The 22,110-nt window shown below is 51.6% G+C and overlaps 12 protein-coding genes across 12 annotated transcripts; 4 read left to right on the forward strand and 8 right to left on the reverse strand.

Moving 5' to 3' along the window:
* Positions 1-137: 137 nt before the first annotated feature.
* Positions 138-1,730, reverse strand: COCCADRAFT_26651 (uncharacterized protein; the record flags this gene model as incomplete). Its single annotated transcript, XM_007714563.1, has 4 exons — positions 138-941; positions 1,008-1,139; positions 1,192-1,459; positions 1,513-1,730. 4 exons carry the CDS (start codon positions 1,728-1,730, stop codon positions 138-140), a joined length of 1,422 nt encoding a protein of 473 aa, XP_007712753.1.
* A 743-nt stretch (positions 1,731-2,473) lies between these two features.
* On the reverse strand, positions 2,474-2,749 carry COCCADRAFT_97465 (uncharacterized protein; the record flags this gene model as incomplete). Its single annotated transcript, XM_007714572.1, has 1 exon — positions 2,474-2,749. The coding sequence occupies one exon, from the start codon at positions 2,747-2,749 to the stop codon at positions 2,474-2,476; it is 276 nt and encodes a 91-aa protein (XP_007712762.1).
* A 461-nt stretch (positions 2,750-3,210) lies between these two features.
* Positions 3,211-3,511, forward strand: COCCADRAFT_37189 (uncharacterized protein; the record flags this gene model as incomplete). Its single annotated transcript, XM_007714573.1, has 2 exons — positions 3,211-3,375; positions 3,407-3,511. 2 exons carry the CDS (start codon positions 3,211-3,213, stop codon positions 3,509-3,511), a joined length of 270 nt encoding a protein of 89 aa, XP_007712763.1.
* Positions 3,512-3,540: 29 nt separating this feature from the next.
* Positions 3,541-4,816, reverse strand: COCCADRAFT_97380 (uncharacterized protein; the record flags this gene model as incomplete). The annotated part of the gene is made up of 4 exons (XM_007714574.1): positions 3,541-4,162; positions 4,210-4,391; positions 4,448-4,542; positions 4,603-4,816. 4 exons carry the CDS (start codon positions 4,814-4,816, stop codon positions 3,541-3,543), a joined length of 1,113 nt encoding a protein of 370 aa, XP_007712764.1.
* Positions 4,817-7,790: 2,974 nt separating this feature from the next.
* On the reverse strand, positions 7,791-9,734 carry COCCADRAFT_97452 (GMC oxidoreductase; the record flags this gene model as incomplete). Its single annotated transcript, XM_007714575.1, has 3 exons — positions 7,791-8,660; positions 8,718-9,529; positions 9,593-9,734. 3 exons carry the CDS (start codon positions 9,732-9,734, stop codon positions 7,791-7,793), a joined length of 1,824 nt encoding a protein of 607 aa, XP_007712765.1.
* Positions 9,735-11,310: 1,576 nt separating this feature from the next.
* Positions 11,311-12,495, forward strand: COCCADRAFT_97437 (uncharacterized protein; the record flags this gene model as incomplete). The annotated part of the gene is made up of 4 exons (XM_007714576.1): positions 11,311-11,412; positions 11,463-11,870; positions 11,920-12,014; positions 12,069-12,495. The coding sequence occupies 4 exons, from the start codon at positions 11,311-11,313 to the stop codon at positions 12,493-12,495; spliced, it is 1,032 nt and encodes a 343-aa protein (XP_007712766.1).
* Positions 12,496-12,661: 166 nt separating this feature from the next.
* COCCADRAFT_97474 (glycoside hydrolase family 105 protein) lies at positions 12,662-15,042 on the reverse strand (the record flags this gene model as incomplete). The annotated part of the gene is made up of 2 exons (XM_007714577.1): positions 12,662-13,155; positions 13,941-15,042. 2 exons carry the CDS (start codon positions 15,040-15,042, stop codon positions 12,662-12,664), a joined length of 1,596 nt encoding a protein of 531 aa, XP_007712767.1.
* Positions 15,043-15,699: 657 nt separating this feature from the next.
* On the reverse strand, positions 15,700-16,198 carry COCCADRAFT_26657 (uncharacterized protein; the record flags this gene model as incomplete). The annotated part of the gene is made up of 2 exons (XM_007714564.1): positions 15,700-15,994; positions 16,095-16,198. The coding sequence occupies 2 exons, from the start codon at positions 16,196-16,198 to the stop codon at positions 15,700-15,702; spliced, it is 399 nt and encodes a 132-aa protein (XP_007712754.1).
* Positions 16,199-16,613: 415 nt separating this feature from the next.
* On the forward strand, positions 16,614-16,841 carry COCCADRAFT_97441 (uncharacterized protein; the record flags this gene model as incomplete). The annotated part of the gene is made up of 1 exon (XM_007714578.1): positions 16,614-16,841. A coding segment is annotated over one exon (228 nt), but the record flags the coding sequence as incomplete, so codon positions are not given.
* An 83-nt stretch (positions 16,842-16,924) lies between these two features.
* COCCADRAFT_37195 (uncharacterized protein) lies at positions 16,925-17,775 on the reverse strand (the record flags this gene model as incomplete). Its single annotated transcript, XM_007714579.1, has 2 exons — positions 16,925-17,330; positions 17,729-17,775. 2 exons carry the CDS (start codon positions 17,773-17,775, stop codon positions 16,925-16,927), a joined length of 453 nt encoding a protein of 150 aa, XP_007712769.1.
* A 385-nt stretch (positions 17,776-18,160) lies between these two features.
* COCCADRAFT_97404 (uncharacterized protein) lies at positions 18,161-20,660 on the reverse strand (the record flags this gene model as incomplete). The annotated part of the gene is made up of 2 exons (XM_007714580.1): positions 18,161-20,479; positions 20,538-20,660. The coding sequence occupies 2 exons, from the start codon at positions 20,658-20,660 to the stop codon at positions 18,161-18,163; spliced, it is 2,442 nt and encodes an 813-aa protein (XP_007712770.1).
* A 291-nt stretch (positions 20,661-20,951) lies between these two features.
* Positions 20,952-21,593, forward strand: COCCADRAFT_97410 (uncharacterized protein; the record flags this gene model as incomplete). The annotated part of the gene is made up of 1 exon (XM_007714581.1): positions 20,952-21,593. One exon carries the CDS (start codon positions 20,952-20,954, stop codon positions 21,591-21,593), a length of 642 nt encoding a protein of 213 aa, XP_007712771.1.
* Between the last annotated feature and the right edge of the window lie 517 nt (positions 21,594-22,110).

Raw genomic sequence — 22,110 nt, forward strand, 5'->3', positions numbered from 1 at the left:
GGGGGGAAATTCCCGGCGAGATGGTTGTCCGCATGACCGACTAAGGATCCGAAGAAAGGAAAGAGTTGCGTACTCTATTCCTTTCTTTTTTTCTTTAGGGAATCATCGCCGACGGGGCATCGGGACAAACTTTCTCTCTAAAAGTATCGGTCGACAATGTCGTATCCGCTACGAACAGCCCACTCGACGATTTCCATGCCGCTGATACCGCTGGCATAGTATGTCTTTTTGCAGCCTTGGAGGTTGTTGTATTTCTCGTAAGCGCCTGCAGCAAGCGCCTCGCTGCCAAAGTGGGGGAAGTAGTCCCACTTGCGGAAGGCTTTGACGTCTTCTTCGGTAAAAGGGGAAGGCTTGGCTGTGGCATTCCTTGGGTCCTTGTTGATGGCGGATAAGCTGTCGATGAGTAGGCGTTTAGCGGCTGCTTCGGTCTGGAATTCGTAGGGACCCCAGGACCAGGCTACTGAGACGTTGGATTGCTGGCTTAGGCGCAGAATGGCGACGGGCTCGCCGTCGTTTGGTGGAGGCACATTGGGTGAGGTGCTGGCGGCGACGTAGGACACGCCGAATGGAAGCTCGAGCTCCACGGCTGACGAGTAGTACTGGTGCGTCGTGACATTGGCAAAGGTATTGTGCTCTTCCTCGGTCAGGTCGACGCCAACGCGCTGCAGGTTGTCCAGGCTTGGGGGAAAGGCGAAGATGACGGAAGAGCATTCTTGCTTGTTCCAAGAAACGAAGTTTCCTTTTGGTACCGTGTAAGTCAAGACTGGGTTGGGTCCCGATCGGTCTACACAGCGGACATCGGCAGATGTGTAGATGGGCGTCTCGCAGAGCTCCTTTTTGGTGTACTCGGCAAACATCTTGTGAAAATCCATGTAGTACACATTGCGAATGCCTGCAAAGGCTGTGAGAATGTCAGGCGTGAAGTACTTTAGGATGTAGAGCTAGTCAGATGTTAGCGCGTTCTGCATGCGCGATCCCTGCAAAAATGTTGGCGGGCCATGACGTACTGCTGGGACAATGTTGATATCCCCATAACCATAGAGCGCGACGGCATTGACAAGCAGAAGAGGGAGCGCAGTGAAATTGTTCTGGCGAAACCACTCTGCGCCGGACAAGGTAAATTCGTGTGGGACACCGTCCTGTTCCTGCATTAGCCTAGTGGATTTTGTGTATGACAGGGGGCAGCTGTACCCTGTAGTTGAGAGCACTGGCGGGTCGGAAGCGCTCATTCCACAGTACAACGTATCTCGGGATCTCTGCAGCGACCGTGGCGGCGAATTGCGCGCTCAAGGCAGGGTAGGGCAGGATGTCGCCGCTTGTAAAGTTGTAGATGTACTGGCTGCGCGCGCCGGCAAGCGAAAAGGACTCAATGGCAACATCGGTCTTGTTTAGTATGCCAACGGTCTCGGTGTAGGTGCCATTGGAGAAGAAGGCAGCGCCGAGAGGGTGGAAGATGCCTCTGGATGGGCGGTTAGTCGCGTCTGGAGGATTGCGACGCTGAGTAGGACTTACTTGTCATCATACCACGACTGGCATTTACCACCGACCTTTTCTTGTCGGTCGAAGACAACAGCGCTGATGCCCTTGTCCTTCAGCCTACCAGCGGCGGCCAAGCCGGCCGGGCCTGCGCCAATGATGCATACTGGTTTTTTATGATGATGAGAGTCGCCAGTTGGGGCTGAGAGGACCAGCGAAGGAAGCGCGATCAAGGATACGAGGAGCGACCACATGGCAGAGAGAGAGTCGAGGGTGAGTTGGACGCAAGGGGACAATTGGGGAGGGCATGAGAAAGGATGGGGCACCAGTACCTGCAGCTTACATATAGCAGTAGTGCTGGGTGCGGAGGCTTGCGTAGTTTGGTTTCCTTTTCGGATGTTCAGTGCCCTGTAGGGCCAGGCGCTGCGCGGTGCGTTGGCATTAGACGGGATACAGGCGGGCTAGCACAGGGCCATGCTGCCACCTCTGACGCCAACTCTGGATTTGCAGCCATGGTCAGGCTGGAGCGAGCATTCGCGAGGTAACTTTTGCAATGGTAAAAGGTCGTGCGCAGAAGCATTGGGCGCCTCCTGTGACGTTTGGGACGAGGGTCTGCTACGCGGGAGGAGGTCGGTATGGATGTTTTTTTATTTTTTCCCGCAGGCCCCGGCCTGGTCGCAGTCCGGGACAACGGCGGCCCAAGACAGGCAGATTACATGTACTGCCGCGCCGCAATGGGATAAGCAGGGCGACGAGCGTGTCTATGATGGGCAGACGGTGGTTGTCGGCAGGCTTCGCAGCAGGTTCTGGAAGCGGTGAAGGAAGAGGTGTAGGCACATGTCATGGTGCAGCAGCCATGCGGTACGCGAGTCGGGAAATGGAGCCAGGGCTTCTGTCGCCATTCAGCATTCAGCCCTGTCGCTAGTCCCCCCGCCAACGTTTGACCTCCAGCCGCCCATCTCGTCGGGACTGGTTCCCGCCTCTTCAAAAAGCCTCTTCAAGAGCCCGACAACACTGCATCTTTTACGCCCTCCGTCAGGCCGCTCGCTATTGCAGACACGTCGCCTACACACACCTCTGGCCTGATGCTGGCCTCTCTTGCACTGCCCGCGCCGGATTGGGCACGCCGCGTCGAGACAGACGTCATCTCCCGTCGGCGACTAAGCCTGCGTTGGTTATGCCGCGAGATTGACACCTCACTCTGCCAGCCTTGCCGTGACAATCCGACCAGGCATCGTGACGGCGGAAATTGCGCCCGCTGCGTAAACTCCATGCGCATGCGTGCAGTGGAGAAGCGGGATGGGCTGACATCATGTTCCTCGCCCACGGACCAATCCACCGCTGAAACATAAATAGATATGCTCAGGGTCTTGCTTCAAAGCAAAAGTCAGGAAAAGAAAGAGGGCGTCGCACCATGCTCCAACCCGGCTACCACGGCATGACGGCTCCTCACCTCAATAGCATATCCACGCATGTCCACATCATGCTCGTCTGAGCCTGGGGCAATCAAGCCAGTGTGTAGCATGTAGGTTGTCAATCGAGACGAGTACGTATGCCCTATGCAGGTTAAATCTGAACACCCAAGGGGGATCGGGTAGCCAACCGCACCTTGATACCCACGCCTCCTGCACCGTGTTCAACACCAAAGCTGCGACTGGTCTGTATCAGAACAGGGAACTGATCGCGAGATGAGTGTGGAAAAAAAAGAGGTCGTTGCCCTGATGGGCTGACGTGATGGCATTACATGCTATCGTAGTACTAACCGCCTCGTTAAGAGACGCGAAAAGAAGAGACTGGCATCGTAATGCACAGTTGACCGCCCAGACAACAAGGACAAGAGAGGAAAGAAAAGAAAAGAAAAGAAAGAAAAGTCAAGTCCGAGAGAGCCGCCCAGTCTTGGTTTTTCCCAAGTGAGGATATTGGTGGTAAGAAAAATACAAATGAAAATGAAAGTCGAGGGTACGAGTGGCCCACCAGGAAAACCCCTAGTTCAACGGCACCCCAACGCCACACGCTCAACGTATGCGAATATTAAATAAAGGTAATGTGCACTGCGCCTCGCGATCAGTACATGTAGGCTTTTTGCTGCTCTATATCAATCTCGAACCGACTTTTGTCTGTGTCGCCACTCATCGGCCGCTCCGAGAAGGTGCTGTGGTGGGCTGGGTGTGTGCTGATAGCAAGCCCAGGCTGCGAGTCGTTGTTCTCTGTCAACCTGCGTGTGTCCAGCTCGACCTGGTCGATGACGGGTGTAATCTTCTCCTTCTTCTTGCTGTGTTGCGAGCCGCTTGCGTATCTTGAGCCCTGTTGCCTCGCTCGATGCGGGAAAAGTAGGGGCTTGAGCGCCGGGATGCATCCGCAAATAACACCGACGTTTGTTTCAATGGCCGTCCATACCCAGATCTGGTATCCTTCCCAGGTTGCGTCGTATGTTCGGAACAGTGTGTAATGGACCCAGTAGGCTCGGAAGCTGCTGGCAACAACAATAAGCCCACCGACGGAAAAGAGAACGACCAATCCGAGGCGTTGACTCCATGGAAGTGATAGCGAGAAGAGAGTGGGGATCGGTAGTGCGTAGATCATGAAGTCGGTCACGACATTGAGGACACTTTGTACGACAAGCGGGGGTCCCTCGGGAATACAGTCACGGTGGTCGGAATTCAGCTTCCAATAGCTCGAAATTGGACTGCAGTTGTCAGCACTAGAAGGCCTGTTTTCTTTGGACATACTTACATGCACTGTACCCATAGGGCAACCAGAAAGACGATGAAAGCGGCAAAGACGAGAGCAAACGTCGCCCACACCAACTTGCGGAAAATGGACTTTTCAGGGGCGATGCGGAAGTACGATACCAGAATCGACATCTTAATAGTCGATGATGCAAGTACAAATAATGTTTGGCCTGCCATAGACGCCTGCAGTGTTTGGTTAGCATCAGCTTATCGTGCCACGAGCCAACCCATGGTCGTACCTGTCTGCCAACCATCATTTCATGTGGCTTCAGGTCCCAGGCATGACGGTCCCAACCGTACAGCTGAGACGCCATGATGACAATGACGGTAGTACCTGTATGATGAGTCAGTCATGATGGGTCTTGATGCGAGCTGGTGGGGGTTAGGAACGCACCAATACTGAAGATCATGGCAACAATCATGAGATAGTCGTCATACCAGCTCTTCTTCAACCATGATATCCGTACCCAGAGCCTGAGGAAGACGACTATCATGGCAATCGGAAGCAGAGTCAACTCGACAATCATCAACCCCGGGCCTCTAGTGACGGGGTCGATGTAGTTGGGCTTGGGCCAGGTCTTCAGGACCTCTGGCGGGGGAGACCTCATTGTGGGCAGCAAAGCAAAGTTTCAAACAAGGTAGATGGACTTGAGATGGATAATAGGTCAGACTGAGGAACGAGCGTCATCAGCGTCCAAGATGCACGGGACTGGGAATGAACAGGAATATAACCCTCCTCGAGGGCGACAAAAGGGACTCGGACCAGTCCGCTCAAGCTGCGCCGTGCACATCGGCTCGACTCCATGTGGAACTCGCCTTCACTGGGGGGGCACAGTACGCGGATACACAGAAAAACTTCGCATACGCTGCACTATTGGTAGGCGTCAACGGCAGCTCCGTTGCGGGTGCTTGGACTGGTGTCGGATTGGCCCGCAGGGGTCCCGGTGCCCTCAACACAGCCCTCGAGGGCAGCGCGCACCGTGACTTGCTGGTACTTTAGACTACTGTGGAGAAGCGAGCAAGTAGACGCAAGCTGAGGGTGGAGTGGCCCAGTCTGGGTCCAGGCATCTTGTTGCTGCGGTCCATTAGTGGCTGAGTGCAACTATGAGTGTTTGGCCAATCGCCACTAGAAGCCGGGGGTACCTGCAAAGTACCTGGGCCTAAGCGTCTGTGCACGTTGCCGTTGTACAACTTGATTTGGGCTCGTCGATATAAGCCGATACTTGTGGTGACTGACGGCGTCATCTAGACTGCCGCTTTCTACCAAGCCGGCGTCGCTCGTTGAGTGTCTGCCCTCATCCACCACGCGCCTGTCGCGTGTCGTCGTTGAGGGCTCAAAGGGTCTTGCCTTGCCTCGTTGCCCGTTGTGGCGAAGCGTCTTTCGGATCGGCCGCCGAGATGCAAGGGCCATCCCAGGCTCTCGCCTGTACGCCAGCGAATAACCTCACCGCATCCCATCAATGTGTGACGACCCATTCTTACACGCGCTCAAATGCGGATGCGGAATCTGGACAGCGCCAATTTCCCGTATCCGCTCTCTCGAGGCTCAGCTTATTTAGAAATTCTCTTCCAGCTCCAGCTCCAGCCCAACAGCAACTACTCGCCTGGGCATCTCAACTACTCTACTCCCCGTCCTGGTAATCGGAATTACTTGGCCCTTCTGACAGCTGTCATGACATTCCATTATAGCGGATGAAGATATAATAGGTGGCGATTTTAACGTGGCTTTGCCTTCAGGTGACGATAATTGCTAGAATCATTATGCACGCTATTCCCTCCAAGGTAACTGTCAAAGGCTGGGTATGCCTACTCGGACGCATCGGATGGCTACCCACTCCCGGCACGGGATGCAAGTAAGCTACCATCACACACAACAAAAGTGGTTGAACAAAAACCCTGGTCCTAGTGCCCATCCGTCCCAACGTCCCATGCTCCTCCCTGTCTCTCTCACTCCACCTATGCCGCCCCCGCGGCCCATCTTGTCCTGTCCCTTGGGACCGATGACCGCGTCAGCCAGCCGTTACCCACTTGGCCCGTTGGAAGCCTACTGATCCTTCATGACAGGTGGTCCATCTCTCCCAATGACCTGCATGCACGCATCGTGTTCGCATCGGGATCATCGTTGCAGTGGTTGCGAGAGAGTGTTTTTTTCAGCCCTCAATAGTCCGCTACCAACCCTCATCACTAGCAACAATAACAACAACTGTACAGAATCTTCTCCTGTCTCAGTTAGCACTGAATCTACTCAGACAACTGAGATTTGGATAGACAATTTGACCCACTATTTTCAGCTACTATGATGAAACTCCTCTTCCCAATTGGCTTTGGATGTCGGATATCCCTGGACGCCCTCCACATTTCCAGATCTTCCCGTACCCCTTTTGCATCTCGGCGTATTTCAACTGTTCAAGGACATGGGTTCACTACCAAATGTTAAAGCTGATCGAGATTGCAGTCATGAACTATATTACATTTTCCGTTTAATCATTCCATATCAGAACGCCAGAGGACGACCCAGCTTTCAATTGCCTAGCCACAAAACGCCATCAACACTGTTCAGGACTACCCAAGTCCCAGAAAAAACATTTCCAGTTCATTTCGAACAAAACAAGCACGAGCAATAATCTCTCGACCTCACTGGTCCTCCGATCACCACACCACTCCTCCCGATCGCACTACCATCTTTCATCGGGCAACCTAAAATAAACACTACACCAATCCCACACCTCCCAACTCAGACCACAAAAGCGTCAAAGCACATTGCCATCGGCACTACACTCGGCCCAAACACACAACTACCGACATGACCCAAAAAAACGCCCTTGGATCCCGCACGCACCCCCCTCTACGGGAGGCTGAACCTATTCCATCCCGCCCTCCCCTACGACCATGTTTCTGGCCCTACCCACCAGGGAATCGCCACTCATTTCCAACCTTCCCACGCACATGGCATCTCGTCACGACACATTTTGTGGGGGCCTGGGCCCTGAGGGTTAAATCCCAAACGCCACTGACAGAATAGAGGCATCGCGACCCTCCAATCACCACGCAAAGTCTGCAAGGCTTATGAAAGTCGCCGACATCGCCATGTATGTGTCAGCTCACTTGTAGCGCGATGAGCGTGTGATGGGCTGGTGTTACTAAACCCCCCTCCCCCCTTATCGAGTGATGGAGTCCTACATCTCGCTTAGAAGTATACGGGCTTGATGATGCTGTGGGGTTGTGCAAAGACGTCATTGTAGTGTGTTTGTATCTGAGGTATGCAGGAGAATAGGAGGGTTGATGTCTAAGAAGTTTTGCTTTTTTATTTGCTGGTTTGCTATGGGATAGGAGTGCCGGTACGAACAGTTGTTGCAAATCGTCAAGGTCCATCTCACAAAGCCTCACTGATGAATCTTCTTTGATCAGAACCTTGCTTTTCCAAGGCACTCTTGCTAAGCTTATTAGCTCTCCTTCCCTTTTTCCCAGAAGCATCCACAGCATACCCCGAACATACCCAACATACTCACCGCACAAAAACACACTCCACAAACTCGACTTCAAAGTTTACAAAACTCGCTTTAACACACAAACTAACTCCCGTTACCCCCTCCTCTTTATCAAATCCGCCGCCTTCTCCGCAACCGCATACATAGTTGCTTCCAAATGCGCCGCGGGAATCATCGGTATCATACTCGCATCCACGACACTCAGCCCTGCCACCCCATACACCAACAACTTGTCACTAACACAACCCCCCAGCTCCTCAGGCATCATACTGCACCCGCCGCTCGGATGTGCAAACGACGGTTGCAACGACCCGGACTTTACACTTCCCTCTATAATCTCCTCGTCAGTCTGATACTGCGGCCCGGGGCTCGTTTCAACGGGGCTGTAGCGAGAAAGTGCGGGTGAGGATGCCCAGTGAGCGCGATTGAATCGCGTGAGCGCTACCATGATGTCTGCGTCGACGGGGTTCTGGAAGGTGTTCCATTGAACGATTGGGTAAGCAGCGGGATGCGTAGTGTTTAGTGTGATAGTGCCGCGGGAGAGGGGTTTGTTGTTAGCGATGCCGGAGAGACCCCAGGGTTGAATGACAATTTCGCCGACGGCAGCGTTGGTGCGGGAGAGTTGGGTGGCGAGGATGGCGCGTTGGGCGGTGAAGCCAGCGAGGAGGTGGGGGTTGGTTGAGTAGCGTTCTGGGAGGAAGTGGGTGGGTATTTGGGAAAGGAGTTTTGAGGCTGTGGTTTTGAAGGATGGGGAGAAGTGTTGGAGGGCGAGGAAGATGAGGCCGTTTGATTTACCGGCCGAATACGGGCCAGTACGAAATTCCGAGTATTCAACATACGCTGTCTGGTTGAATGTCGCGTTGGTGTTGAGGGCGCCCATGTTCTCGGCATTAAGATTTTGCAGGTCGAAGTTCATGTAGCTGGCGATGTGGTCTTGGAAATTGGAGCCGACCGCTGGGAGGTCCTGTGGGCATGCAAATGTCAGGGTTGAAGTATACAGAGTACGGTTCGTCTGGCTTACCTTCTTTACAGTGACACCCGCGGCTTCAAGTACGTCTTTTGGTCCAATACCAGAGTACATAAGCAGGTGTGGTGTGAATACACCCCCGGCGGCGAGAATCACTTCTTTGGCTGCGAAAACCTGGGCTTGCTCGTTGGTACTCTTTGGCGTGTACTTGACACCAGTTGCTCTCAAGACACCAGCTCTATCTCTTGAGAAAGTGATTTCATCGACATGGGTTTCTGTCAATAGCTTGAGATTCTTTCGTGATGCGACAGGATCATAGTACGCTGTACGTGCAGTGGAGCGCGTAGCCGTAGTTTTGTCAATCGAATTTGGCGACCAATAACGACCAACAGGCTCCGAGAAACCTTCCTGCGGATGAGGTATGTCAACATCATCCCACGAGTGATATATAGTCTTCATATCAGGAAATTGGTAGTCTGGAATAGACACTTTGAGCGGGCCATTTCCGTAAGCCTTCGCATCGTACTTGATGCCAAATTCCTCGGTAGTCTCATTCGAAGGTGCGTCGAAGTGATTGCTTTTCATGAAGTATGGTTTCAGACCCTGCCAGTCCCAGCCTTTGTTTCCCAGCTCCGCCCAAGCGTCGTAGTCGGCATCGGCGCCGCGATCGAATTGCATGCCATTTACAAATGAGCCGCCACCAACGACATTACCGACTGTTACCAAGAATGTTTGATTACCGAGTGCTGGGACTGGAGCGCTGTGTATGTCATACATGGCTGCGAGGTTTAGGCCACCTGAATTGCCGGGGATACTAGAAAGGGTGCTGTTGCTGAGGGCGCCATTTTCGATAACTAAGACCGTTTCTGTCGGTGAAACCTTTCAGAATGGACGTCTATGAAATGATGTTGTGACGGATAGCGACTTACTGTTCTGGTCTTCGCTCAACCTGTTTGCAACGACTAGGCCTGTTGTACCACCTCCAACAATGACATAATCATAGGTGGTTTCGTTCGTGATAGCTGCTGATGCGGCCAGCCCGAATAGCGAAAAAATCACGAAAGAACGCATTTCGAGTCGAACAATTGGATCTTTCGCCTAAAAGGATCGAGCTGCCAATGCGGCTGGGCGCCAGTAAAGATTAATGCCTGAAAGCTTCGAGGGAACTAGTCCAATAAAGAGGCCATACATTGATTGTAGAAGGATATTCAGGATCGCCACAGAATTTTGGTATTCCATGCAACTGCCGCACTCGCCAGACTGATTCTAGGCTGTGGCGTGTGCCGTATCTTCGTCGTCGGAGGTAACACACCGATGGTAATATCCATCTTTGATTGAAGGGTTAGTCTTGTACTAGTCATGACCATTGTCAACATCAGAAGTGATCAAAGGAAGGATTGAGAACTAGCGGCTTTGAGGAGAATAAGGGCCCGCGGATGGCTGGCAACTGCCGTTTCCGCAGCCGTTCCCGCGTCCAAACAGAAACGGAAGCTACTAGTGGGGAACGTCTCGTTCATGATGTTATACCAATCACCAACCTTTCCTTGGGTTCCCTTGACCACAATATAAAATTCTCGATGCGCTGTACTAATATGATTTGACGCAAGATGCCGCAACCATTGAGAATGTTTGCTAGCTTTCCAAGCTAAAGAGTCTCATTCACCTTCCGAGGACGCAACTCGCCACAGCATGAAGGATTTGAACAGCGTTACTTCGCTAGGATGCTATGGGTGGCACAGCCAGTCGACTATACCTGATGAGGGCAGCGCATGGGGACTGCTTCAACATGCAACAGTACCCCTGTTCGTCCGGGTATGGGTGCGATCACGTGTTCCGATACTCCACATTGACAGTGTCTTCTGACTAGATACGCATTGGTATTGCTATACTCAGATGTCCTCTTCTACTTCAGGGTGAGTGCATACAACGACGAAGTTTTACTTTGTTTCTCTGGTAAAAGCCAATAATCATGGCACGTCGAAATTGCGACTTCGGTAACAATGAGTCGTCCTATCATAACTTTACATTCGTCCCCACCTTTGACACCAGATCAAATGAAAACACCTCGCAACCCTCCGCGGAAGTCACATATAAGCAGGGATCTGATCAAACCCCCCTAAAGAAAAACCATCGCCCAACGAAATCGCATGATCTAACCTTGAACTCTGGACCATCAGACCTTACATAATTTCTGCAAAGGCTGAAATATGTATATCAGAACATGTTTTAGATCCGGCAATTACAATGATAAGCTCAGCGGAGCGTTTCGAAGGAAGTGACGTGGCTCGCGTGCCTCGCCAACCATACATGTCCAACAGCGACGGTAGAATGAAGCCGCTTGTGATTGACTCTGTAACGGCTTGCCATTTGATGGCAGTCAACTTCACGTCCAACATTACCCAATATGTGCTGTTCCGACCAAGAGATCCCCCACGTACAATCACCCGCCCTATGTATGTGGATCGACGTTGATACGTCCTCTCATTCAAAGAGTGGCATTCCCCTTACAGCAGCTCCTGCACCCTTCGAAATCCCCAATCAGATTTTACTCGTCACAAACCTCTTTTGACCTCCCAGAATGGCTAAATCATCACCTCCCGAAGAATGGCCAAATCGAGGAAACGAACTCATATCTACTGCATCCATAATGGCCACTCTATGTACTCTAATAGCAGCCTTACGACTTACCGTTCGCCTACACATCAATAAACACCTAGGACTTAGCGACTGGCTCATGGCAGGAGGCGTTGTATGTCTATTCGTTCACGTCGGTACTGCCAAGCTGATTCATCCGTTCAGATCCTAAACTTCCTGGGCTGCGTACCTTACGCAGTACTCGCGGCAAAAGGTGGCCAAGGCCGTCTAATGGCAGATCCATGGTGGCTTGTATCAGGGCGTACATCGTACGAACTACATATGATTTTCATTACGCAGTGTCTCAACGTCTACGCAATGTTCCTTGTCAAGGCGTCCATTTGCGCTTACTTGATGGCATTAGATTTTGGACGCAGCTATCGCATTCTCATCTGGACATCTGTTGTTATCGTAGTGCTATGCAACTTTGTCATGATGCTTATACTGCACTTTGCGTACTGCCGGCCTTACTACTCGCGGTGGGATTTTAGTGTCAAGGGAGAGTGTTGGCCTGAAGCAGTCAGTGATGCAACGGCTTACGTGCAGATTGCATCCAATATCATTACCGATTTAGTGAGTAGAGTGTACATGGACTTTCAAGATCGAGTCTAACGACTGTTAGATCTATGCTGCTGCACCTATCGTGTACCTAAGGCATATTCAGCTCAGCAAGCAGACGCAGTGGGGCGTCCGAATTGTTTTCCTACTGGCGCTGGTGTAAGTACCCAACATAGACTAATGCACAACGCGCAAGCTCACAAATGGCACCAGTGGCACCGGGCTTTCCGTTGCCAAAATCCCCATCACCACCAAGCTTCTCAAGTCACAAGAGATGATGTGGGATGCTATTGATCTGAGTATTTGCAGCATCAACGAGGTCTGCGTCGGCATCATCGTCGCAAACCTTCCGCTCCTGCGAAACACTATCCTAAGTCTGTTCCCGAAGATCATCCCAGCGAGCTTTGCCACAGCCATGGGTGTCTCGCAAAAACCCACCAGCCAGTTTGATATGGTCCCTTCGCACTATGCTTCCAAGGGCCGCACCAAGCTGCAAGATGACGACGAAGAAAGCGAGCGTTGCATACTAGAGTTGGGGGAGAGACAGCGAAATTGGAGTATTATGAAGACTACTCAAGTGGATGTTTACAACGAAGATGCAAAATCATGCCAAATAAGCCCTACCAAAAACCCTTTTTAGGCCAATGACGAAAAAGACAACGTCAGCATAACATGGTAAAGCAAACGGATTGAATAGAAAAAAAACATATCATTAGTAATTCTACAATCGAACCCTCATTGAAATCATCATCCAGTCCGACCAGGGAAACGCCCATAAAATGCCTTCATACCACCAGTCCTCACCCTCACAAAAGCGCACCACTGATCGCCGAAACAATCACCATGCCCAGCATTCCCAGCCCAACCTTACTGACTGTAACTGCCGGCGCCGCCCCCTTCGAATCCCCCGTCGCACTCGTCCCACTCCCAGATGTGCGACTGGCACCAGCAGTCTTACTTGGCGTCCCCGTCGCAGTAGCACTATTATTCGAATTGCACATGATATCGCCTGGCCTAGCTCCATTCTCCATGAAACACGTCTGCAGCTCGCGAATCGTCTGCTCGACGCTCAGACAGTAGTATCCGCAGGCGCCGTTGAATTCCTCGACGGGTGCGGATTTGCAGCATCTGGAGAGGACGTCGGTGGTGTTGGAGGGTACGCCGCTGATGCTGCCGACGGCGCAGGCGGCGTCGCCCGTTGGGAACTGGGTGAAGTCTGCTTGTCTGCATGCTGCTGCGCTGGAGCTGGCGCTCGGGGCGCTGGATGTGGCGGAGGGTGCGAGGGACATTTTTTTTGTAGCTAGGATTTCTGAGTGTGGTGTTAGTTATCTTGTTTGGGGTTTAAAAGGTATGGTGTGCTAGAAGAAGACGTACAAGTTGTATGGGAGGTATGTATGAGCGAGCGAATGGTCGGGTATATACTAGGTGGTTGGTGGTGTTTGTTGTAGTACTGGGAATTTATAAAGAAGGGTCGGTGAAGAAGTAAATAATCAGGGACAGCCAGACGGTGAAGAAATATCCACAGAAAATACGAGTGTGATATGACATTGGCCCACGTCACCTGAACCATGCCACCGACACCGATTAGCTGTTGCCCGTCCAGCATTTCGGGCGCAGCTGGTGATCTGAGGCTGGGAGGTGGCTTGCGAGTGGCTGGAGCCCCACAGGGCTGCTTAGGGGCTCCGCATCGTCGGTTATTTTTGGCAGCCTATGACGGGTTGCCCGGGTAGCGGCTTGTCCGCTCAATGCAAGACTCCCTAATATTGCTGGGGAAAAGTAGGCATTTTCGAGACTCGATGCTGGATACAATAAATGTAGTGTCTTTGTGTAGGTCTGTGGGTGAGATATGGCGAGGCTCGACGATGGCAACTGCTTGGTGAGCGGGGAAGGCAGCTTGGCAGAAACGCAATATCACGAATCATGTCGGCAAAACCTATCCGGTATGGAAGAAAGAAAAAGAAGTTTTTCTTGAAATATATACACTATTTACAAAGTTCTTCGGTATTTACAGTGGCATGAAATGGCTCGGAATCTACAACTTGGCCTTCTCGGCCTCAGTCGCAGCATACATAAAGGCACCGGCACCCTTGCCATCATTGACCAGCTTCTCGACACCAGTGTAGTATTCATACGAGGCATCGCCCTTCAAGCTTCCAACTGTCACGGTACCCGTGAAGCTCAATGTGCCATTCTTCTCGAACTGGATGAAATCACTCAGCAACAGATTCCATGCCTTGGTAGCCGGCTGCTTGTACTCCTTGCCCAAGAGTCCCAGCCTGATTCCCTTCAGGTATGAGTAAGTGAACATGGCAGTTGCACTCGACTCGATGTAGTTGCCTTCTCTTCCAGCAAGCTCCGGGTCCATGAGGAGGTACCATCCACCCTTGGTGTCTTGGACGTTCCTGATGCCAGAGGCGAGCGTCTTGTAGTAGTTGAGGAGCTTAGAGTAGCCAGCGTGGGTCTTGGGCCAGACCTCCAAGACTTCGACAAGCGCGACAAAGTACCATCCCAGAGCGCGGTCCCATACGTAAGGGGAAGCACCTGTCTCGGGGTCTGCCCAGACAGTTGACTTGTCTTCGCTGTAGCCGTGGTAGAGAAGGTTGGTGGTTGAGTTGCGGCAGTGCTTCTCGATAAGGTCGAATTGCAGCTCAATGTCGTTCCACGCGGTGATGTTTTGAGGCTCAAAGTAGGATGTGTAGGTCGCATAAAAGGTATCGGCCATGTAGATACCGTCTAGCCACATCTGGTTTGCGTAGACAGGAGCACGATGCCAGAATCCTCCTTCGGGAGTACGAGGCCATCGGTTGAGCTGCTCACGAAGGCCCTTGGCCGCGATGACGTATTTGTTGTCTTTGCGGCCTTCAGAGTTCCAGAAGTAGAGCATGTTGTTTCCAATACGGATGTCGTCCAGAGTATAGAATGTCGAGTTCCAGCCCTTGAGGGTACCGTCGGCTGCGACGATGGAAGACACGGCGTTAGAGGCATATTTCAGGAGGGCGCGGTCGTTCTGTGTGGTTGCAGCCTTCTGGATGCCTTCGTGGATGACTGCGGCGACGTAGTGGTTGTCAATGTTCTGGCTCTTCGACAAGAAAGACGAAGCCATCCATGTAGACCATGGCTTGCTCAAATTGGTGCCAGCAGTCGTACTGCCACCCAAAAGCAAGGAGGTCAAAACTGGGAGATGCATGGTGGCGAGCCGGTATATCTTATTAGACAAAGATTATAGAATGGAGCCACGGATTTTGGTGAAGCAAGAGGGAAACCCGTGGGTACTGGGACTAGGTCCGAGCCATCATATCCTTATATACACCACCCATTGCTATCGTAGTAGTTGCTCCCTTTGCTTGAAATTCCGGCACTAGTGCAGCCATCATGAAATTAATCTATGCGGGTCCCGCTTAACGGGGCCAAGGTGAACGGACATCCCCATCACAGTTATTTGACCCCCAATGAGATAGGGGCACTCTCTAGCGCGACACTATGTATAGCTAGATAGGATAGATCTGTAACATTATACTCAATCTATCTAGCGCTGTAATTTAACCCTTCTCACCTCTCTCTATTCTTGTCCTTCTCTATCTCACACTACTCCCTACTCTCCTTCTTCTCTTTTCACTTCTTCTCTCTCTACTTCCATCTTGAAAATTGGAGGTAGAATAGAAAAAGTGCAAAGAAAAGGAAAGATGCAGTGTAGAGAGGAGATAAAGAGAGAGGCGAATCTTCTCATTTTTCTCTCTTTTGCCTTACTCATGTAAAATAAGATAGATATAGTTAGATCTTACACTAAGTATGGGAGGCCTGGTTTATGGGAGGGGGGGCCAAATAACTGTTATGGAGATGTCCGTTAACTTTTGCCGCTCAACGGTGGCACAGCTTCAATCCTTCTATCTGAATGGGCCACTGAAGAACCTGAACGTAGAGCTTTGTCCATGGTGGGCGGAGCCGGCAAGGGACGGGTGGGGGCTCGCCTCTTGGCAGCGGAGAAATTGGTGATTGGAAAAGTTTTTGTGGAGACTGCGGCCCGGAAACAACATTCTTTCGACCACCCGAGAGCCCAGAACGTGCTGACACAAGGTGTTGTTACCGCATTTGTATCGATGCATTGTAGGGATTGTGGCGTGAGAAAGTATTGATGGTGACTGTTGTAGGGTGCAGTTTGAAATCAGAAGAACGGTGCAGGAAGGGGTTAGTGAGAAAACAGCAAATTAATGCGCCTGCCACTAGTGTTATCAAGCTTACCAAGACCGAGGCCTTATTTCATGAACAGCCTTGACTTTGCCATAGTTCATCACAGCTACTACACGCTCGAGCCTTGCGCCCTGGCCAGTAATTTGAATGACCATATTCAAGGCTCCCCGATCTTTGGGTAATAAATGTGGTAATATATGAAGGCATTAGTACTCCGCAACCCAGCATACGCCTCTACTGTGTGAAACCGTCGGTGATATCTTCACCCCTCTAGTATGCATGCAGAAAATCCAATACTTACCACATGCTGACAGAACACCGGTGGCTATGCATGAGAATTTCAGAGATATTGAGATGAACAGGACGAGACAGCCAAGACGGGAGACGAGTCAGTGGCGCGCCGAGTAAACGCCTTCCGACGAGATGCCGTAAACCCGTTTCTAAATCTTCGTCTTTCAGGACAGCGTGCTGCTGGTTGGAGATGAAATGACAAACACGGAGAAGTAGTCTATGTGGTGAAGTGTGCAATAGTAAGCGTCAGGGACTCTCAAATGCCAAGGCGCTAGACCAAAAAGGCGGATACTCAGAAAGTATATCTTCACGTGTAGATTAGTACCCGTGGGGAGATCGAAACTTTATCTGAATAGCAACAAAAGTAACCAGGATATCCAGTCCTCAATACTGGAACTTGATAAACAACATCCATCATACTCCCCTCCAACACGCCAACCCGAAGCAACACTCCATGAAAGTAGCATCATGTACCGCTCACTGACCCAATTTGCTTACTCTTACTGACACACCCTACCAACCACTCCCCTCAGCCCAAAAAAAAACACTCCGAACACCCCTGTCCAATCATCTCCTACACCCCAATCCCTCTAGGCAGGCAAACTCGCACACCAAAACTCCGTCTTACACACCGTCGTCTCCTCACCCAAAATCCCCCCCACAAACCTAAACGTCGCCTCCCCATCCCTAAAGCACGCATATTCCTCTTTCCCTCCTGCTACCGCTCTAGTCTCTAACGTCGCATACCCCGCAAGTTCGCTCTTGGGAAGCGCATCCGCGCCTCGCTCGATTCTGCTCTCGAACACGCCGGCGCCATCGAGCGTAACGCGGCGCGTGAAGCCTGCCCATTGGATGGCGCGGGCGGAGGCGACGGTGCCGATGGCGGTGGGGTTGGTGGTGGAGGGGGTGCCGGCGTAGAGGATTGCGGAGGAGGAGGTCTCGTCTGTGAGGATGGAGCGCGTGGTGCAGGTTGTGAGGAAGATATTGTTTTTTGAGCTGAAGAGGGTGGGGTTGGGAAGGGGGATGCTGAGGGCTAGGGTTGCGTAGGATAGAGTGAGCAGACCACTCTGCGGAGAGAAGAGGCGCATTTTGGCTGTTGGTGGTGTGGTTTGGAGACTGGGTTGTCTTGCTATGGGTGTCCTCTCTTCGAGTCGACTGGGGTGTAGTAATAAATGATACTTTTCACTTGATTGTTGATGCTCAGTGCTCCTGTAGAATTCTCACGATACAACTACAAACCGGAAAACAAGTCTTATTTCAACTTCCTCCTACCTTCAGCTCCCAATCTCTCCCTCTCCTGATTCACCCCCCCCCCCNCCTAATCCACCCTCCCAAAATTAGCAACATACCCGCATGTACCTTATTCGTCTATCCCAAATAGCCTACAAACTTACATCCGATACTCGTATGTTGAGAAAACCCGGAAAGTGACAGGCTGCATTGGGGGCCTTTGCCGTATACATATAGCCAGATGGGTATTGCATAGAACACGATGGAAGGTGCATATACAGCCTTTTATGTACCCAGTAATGTGGTACGGATGTTGTTCGTAGAACATCCGATATCTCGGTAAGCTTATATTAAGCTTATATTAAGATCTTACACCAATATGTATATTGTGCTCCGGCCAGGGGTATTTCAGCCGGCGGCTCGAATCCAGGCTTGAGAACATTGACGCCTGTTATAGCCACATTGGCTGCAGGTGATTGCAGTCTAGAAGTTATTCGTTCCTAGGGAAACAGCAGGAGAATGGTGACAGGAAGGACTTGGATGAAACGCGATGGTATTTTGGAAAAGGATTACTATAGAAACACAACACAATGACCTCAGTTTAGCAAGCCGGCAGCAAGCGCCTCCATATCCTCCAACGTCTCGAGCTCCTCGACTCTGTGCGCGGCCTTTGCCTTCTTCCTCTTCTTTGCGACCTTTTCTTCGTCCTCAGAGTCAGACTGGAACCACTTCTTCTGCTTCTTGGGTGGCTCCTCTTGTCGTTCCTCCTCTGACATGTCCTTATCGTCATCACTATACTCTGCATCTGCCCTAAAGTTTGCCAAGAGGTCTTCGCCGGGATCTGGAAGTACCACGCCTGCATCGCTTGCATCGTCGTCAGCATTAGCCATCTCAGCTCTTTCCCTCTCTTTGCGTTTCCGCAACTTTTCTTTCCTCTTTGCCTTGGCGGTAGCTTTGTCTTCGATATCGGCATTTTGAACTTCTTCACGTGCGGCTTCGATGAACTTCTGTCGTTGCTCTTCTGGCAAACCTTTGGCGCGGAATTGCTCTTCGTCTTCGAGTTCGTAAACTTCGTGTGGGTTTCCTTCATCGTCGTAGACGAGCTTCTTGCCTTTGTCCATGAGCTTGGTAAGCTTCTTCTTGGATTGAAGAAGTTTCTCTCGGCGATGGCTGTCAATAACAATGGGTTGCGATGCGCCAGCAATGTGGACAACACGACCGCCCACAGGAAGCATGGGGTCCTGGTCGGTATTGAGGTCCTCGGGTTCGTCATCTGCTGGAATCCGTCGTTTAACAGCCATGAAATCGTCGTCTCCGTTGGTCGCCGCTCCAGCCCCACTAAACTCGTCTGCCTGCGCCTCCTCGTCTTCGTTCCTAACAAGTTTCTGGTAATGCTCTGCAAGAACATCCTGGTTCTTGCGCTCGAACATGCGATCGTACTTAGTCCGCACAGGCTTGTCTGTCTTCGTGACTTCTTCAGCATCTGATGAATCAGAGATTTCAATAGTCTGCCTCGATGCCTGTTTCTTCTGCTTGCTGTCGTCGTCCTTCAAGAACTTGATCCTTGGTGTTCCTGGGAGACCCAGACTTGCCGCGTATGCTTCGAGATTATATTCCTTCAGCTTGAAGACCTCCTTATCCTTTTGTAGATAGATAGATTTGACATGTGTCATGAAGGCCTTTTGTCCCAGATACTTCAAGGCAGGGTCCTGGAAGCACATGTTCTGCAGCTGATCCTTGATTGACTGGCGCTTCTTTTGTCGCACATTGATCATCTCGATGGGCACTTTCTTGGCTTCCAGACGCTTCAGCATGCCCTCTTCTTCACTGGGTGCTAGGAAAAGCACACCACGTCCTTCTCGGTTGTATCGTGCCGTTCGACCGACTCGGTGAATATACGTGTCGACATCATCAGGGCAGTCGACCTGAATGACGAAGTCGACAGCAGGGAAATCCAGACCTCGAGCAGCAACGTCGGTTGCAAAGAGACACGAGTGTTTGGCTGAGGAAAACTTGGCAGTTGTGTCTAATCGAGCACCTTGCTTCTGGCGACCATGGATGTGCAACAGTGGGATACCGGGCTGCATATGACGAAAGGACTCGTAGACAAATCGAACAGTCTTGGCAGACGAGAAGAAGCAAAGGATCTTGGACTTCTTGCTCGCCTGAATGAAACTCCACAGAGTGTCCAGCTTCTCCTCCAGAGGGCAAATAATGTAGTTTTGCGTGAGTCCCTTCGGCGTTGCGCTCTTGTCCTCGGCATGAACTGATACGTACTCGGGGTCCTGGAGACTCAAACGTGCAAGGTCCGACACCTTCTTAGACTGAGTAGCGGAGAAGAGCAGTGTTTGCCTCTCCTTTGGCAGATACTCGATGATTGCATCCACATCCCGCTGAAAACCCATATCAAGAATCCTATCCGCTTCATCCAGCACCAGCATCTTGAGATCGTCAACGTTGAAGGCGGCTGTCTGCGACAGATGCTGCAGCATTCTTCCTGGTGTTGCGACAAGTATGTTCATTTTAGTTAGAGCCTCCCTCTCAGCTTGCAAACTCTTGCCTCCAATAAGAAGACCTGCAGCAAACATATGGCCATGTCTTCCAATCTTGCGCAGGACATCGAAAATCTGGATGGCAAGTTCTCGGGTCGGGGACAGAATCAAAGCGCCCAGGCCTGCGTCTGGCCCAACGTGTTGCAGCCGGTAGAGGTTCTCCAGAACGGGGATGATAAAGGAAAGTGTCTTTCCGCTTCCCGTCTTCGCAGCGCCGAGTATGTCGTGGCCCTTGAGCGCAAGCGGAATCGCCTTGGCCTGGATGTCGGTCATAACGGCAAAGTGTGCAGACTTGAGGCCTTGTTTGGTCGGGTCGGAGAGCGGCAGGTCGGTGAAGTCTTTGTGGGAGCTTTGCTTGGGGTCCTGTGTCTACAGTCAGTCTCATGCGCCCTGTCAAATTGCGATGTTTTCGCAAGCCTACCAGGTCCTGAACTGCCTGCTCCAGCTTCTCCACATCTACATCGTCGCGCTTCCGTTTCTGGACATTCTCACGCTTCTTGACCTTTGTAGGCCTTGCGCGACCGGTAATTTCTGGTGCAGCCATTCTGGCGCTGGACACTTTCCTCGGGCAATTTGGAGTTGAGGCTTTCGCGTCGCATCTCAAGAGAACTTTTTGGTGGAGAACTTTAGATGGTCTGTGCGCTTCGCCGCGGGGATTGCTATGGCTGGCCATCACCGCTGCGATGCTTACCTTCACCTTTCATCTTCCTCCAAGGAAGACCAAGCATAGCGCCGATAATCGTGCCTACACTTGATACCCTCACTAACACTCACTCTGACGGACTGAAGCTGTCTGAAACATATCCATTCTACGTGCAATCTACCTCACGTCAACATGGCGGACATCGATGCTGAGCTCGCAGGCATCGGCAAGGAGCTCGACAAGGACGCAGAGATTGATCGCATCCGTAGCGTCTTCAGCCTCGATGCCTACGCCGTCCTAGACCTCCAACCCGGTGTCCCCGAATCCGACATTAAAAAAGTCTACCGCGCAAAGTCCCTCCTCATCCATCCGGACAAGACGAAGAACGAGCTCGCCCCCGACGCCTTCGACCGCCTCAAGAAAGCCCAGACGGTGCTGCTCGACGAGAAGCTGCGCGCAGAGCTCGATGAAAACATTGCCGATGCGCGTATGCTGCTCATGCGCGAGAAGAAGCTCACAGCCGACGACGAGGAAACACGCAGTGAAGAGTTTGCCAAGGAGTGGCGGCAGAAAACTATCTGGGTGATACGGGAGAATGAGTTAAGGAAGCAGAGGCAGATGAAGGCAGCGATGCGCGAGGAGGGCAGGGCACAGCGCAAAGAGGAAGAAGAGGCCAAGGAGCGCAAGCGCAAGAGAGAGCAAGACGAGGCATGGGAGAAGACACGCGACACAAGAATCAACAGTTGGCGCGACTTTCAGCAGGGCAAAAAACCAGATGCTGCTGCTGATGGTGGTGTAAAGAAGAAGAAAAAGAAGGTCAAGGCCTTAGGTTAAGCTTATCGCCAACCTTACCGTAGACCCGGAAATTTCTTCACAATACCCTACCACTTGCCGCAAGAGAAGACCAGAAATCACACATGGCCAATTGTCTCTAAAAAAAGACCCGCCATATCTTCTGCGCTCTCTCCTTTCAAGGCACACCAAAGCTACTCATGTCTCTTCTCGATACCCAATGTACTTAGTTTATTATTTCCCCCTCCCACCAACCCCCCTACTTATATCCCTTGCATACAAATACATACATACATAAACTAGTACCCCATCGCGTCCCCACACTCACAACATGTATCTCCGAACCCATCTCTTACACACATACAACCCAACTGCAAACGCCCAACCTAACCATAACCCAATCACATCCTTAATCATCCTAAAAAACCAACCGGACTCTCATCCGCTCCTCTGCCTAGCTCGGCGACTCCCCTCCGTAGCCAGTAGCGCAACTTTACCCACCATTCCCCCCCAGCCCGAGTTCCCTTCGTCATGTTCCCGCCGATCCCGCCCTTTAGAG

Source organism: Bipolaris zeicola (assembly GCF_000523435.1).
Source record: "Bipolaris zeicola 26-R-13 unplaced genomic scaffold scaffold_84, whole genome shotgun sequence".
NCBI classification, from domain to species: Eukaryota; Fungi; Ascomycota; class Dothideomycetes; order Pleosporales; family Pleosporaceae; genus Bipolaris; species Bipolaris zeicola.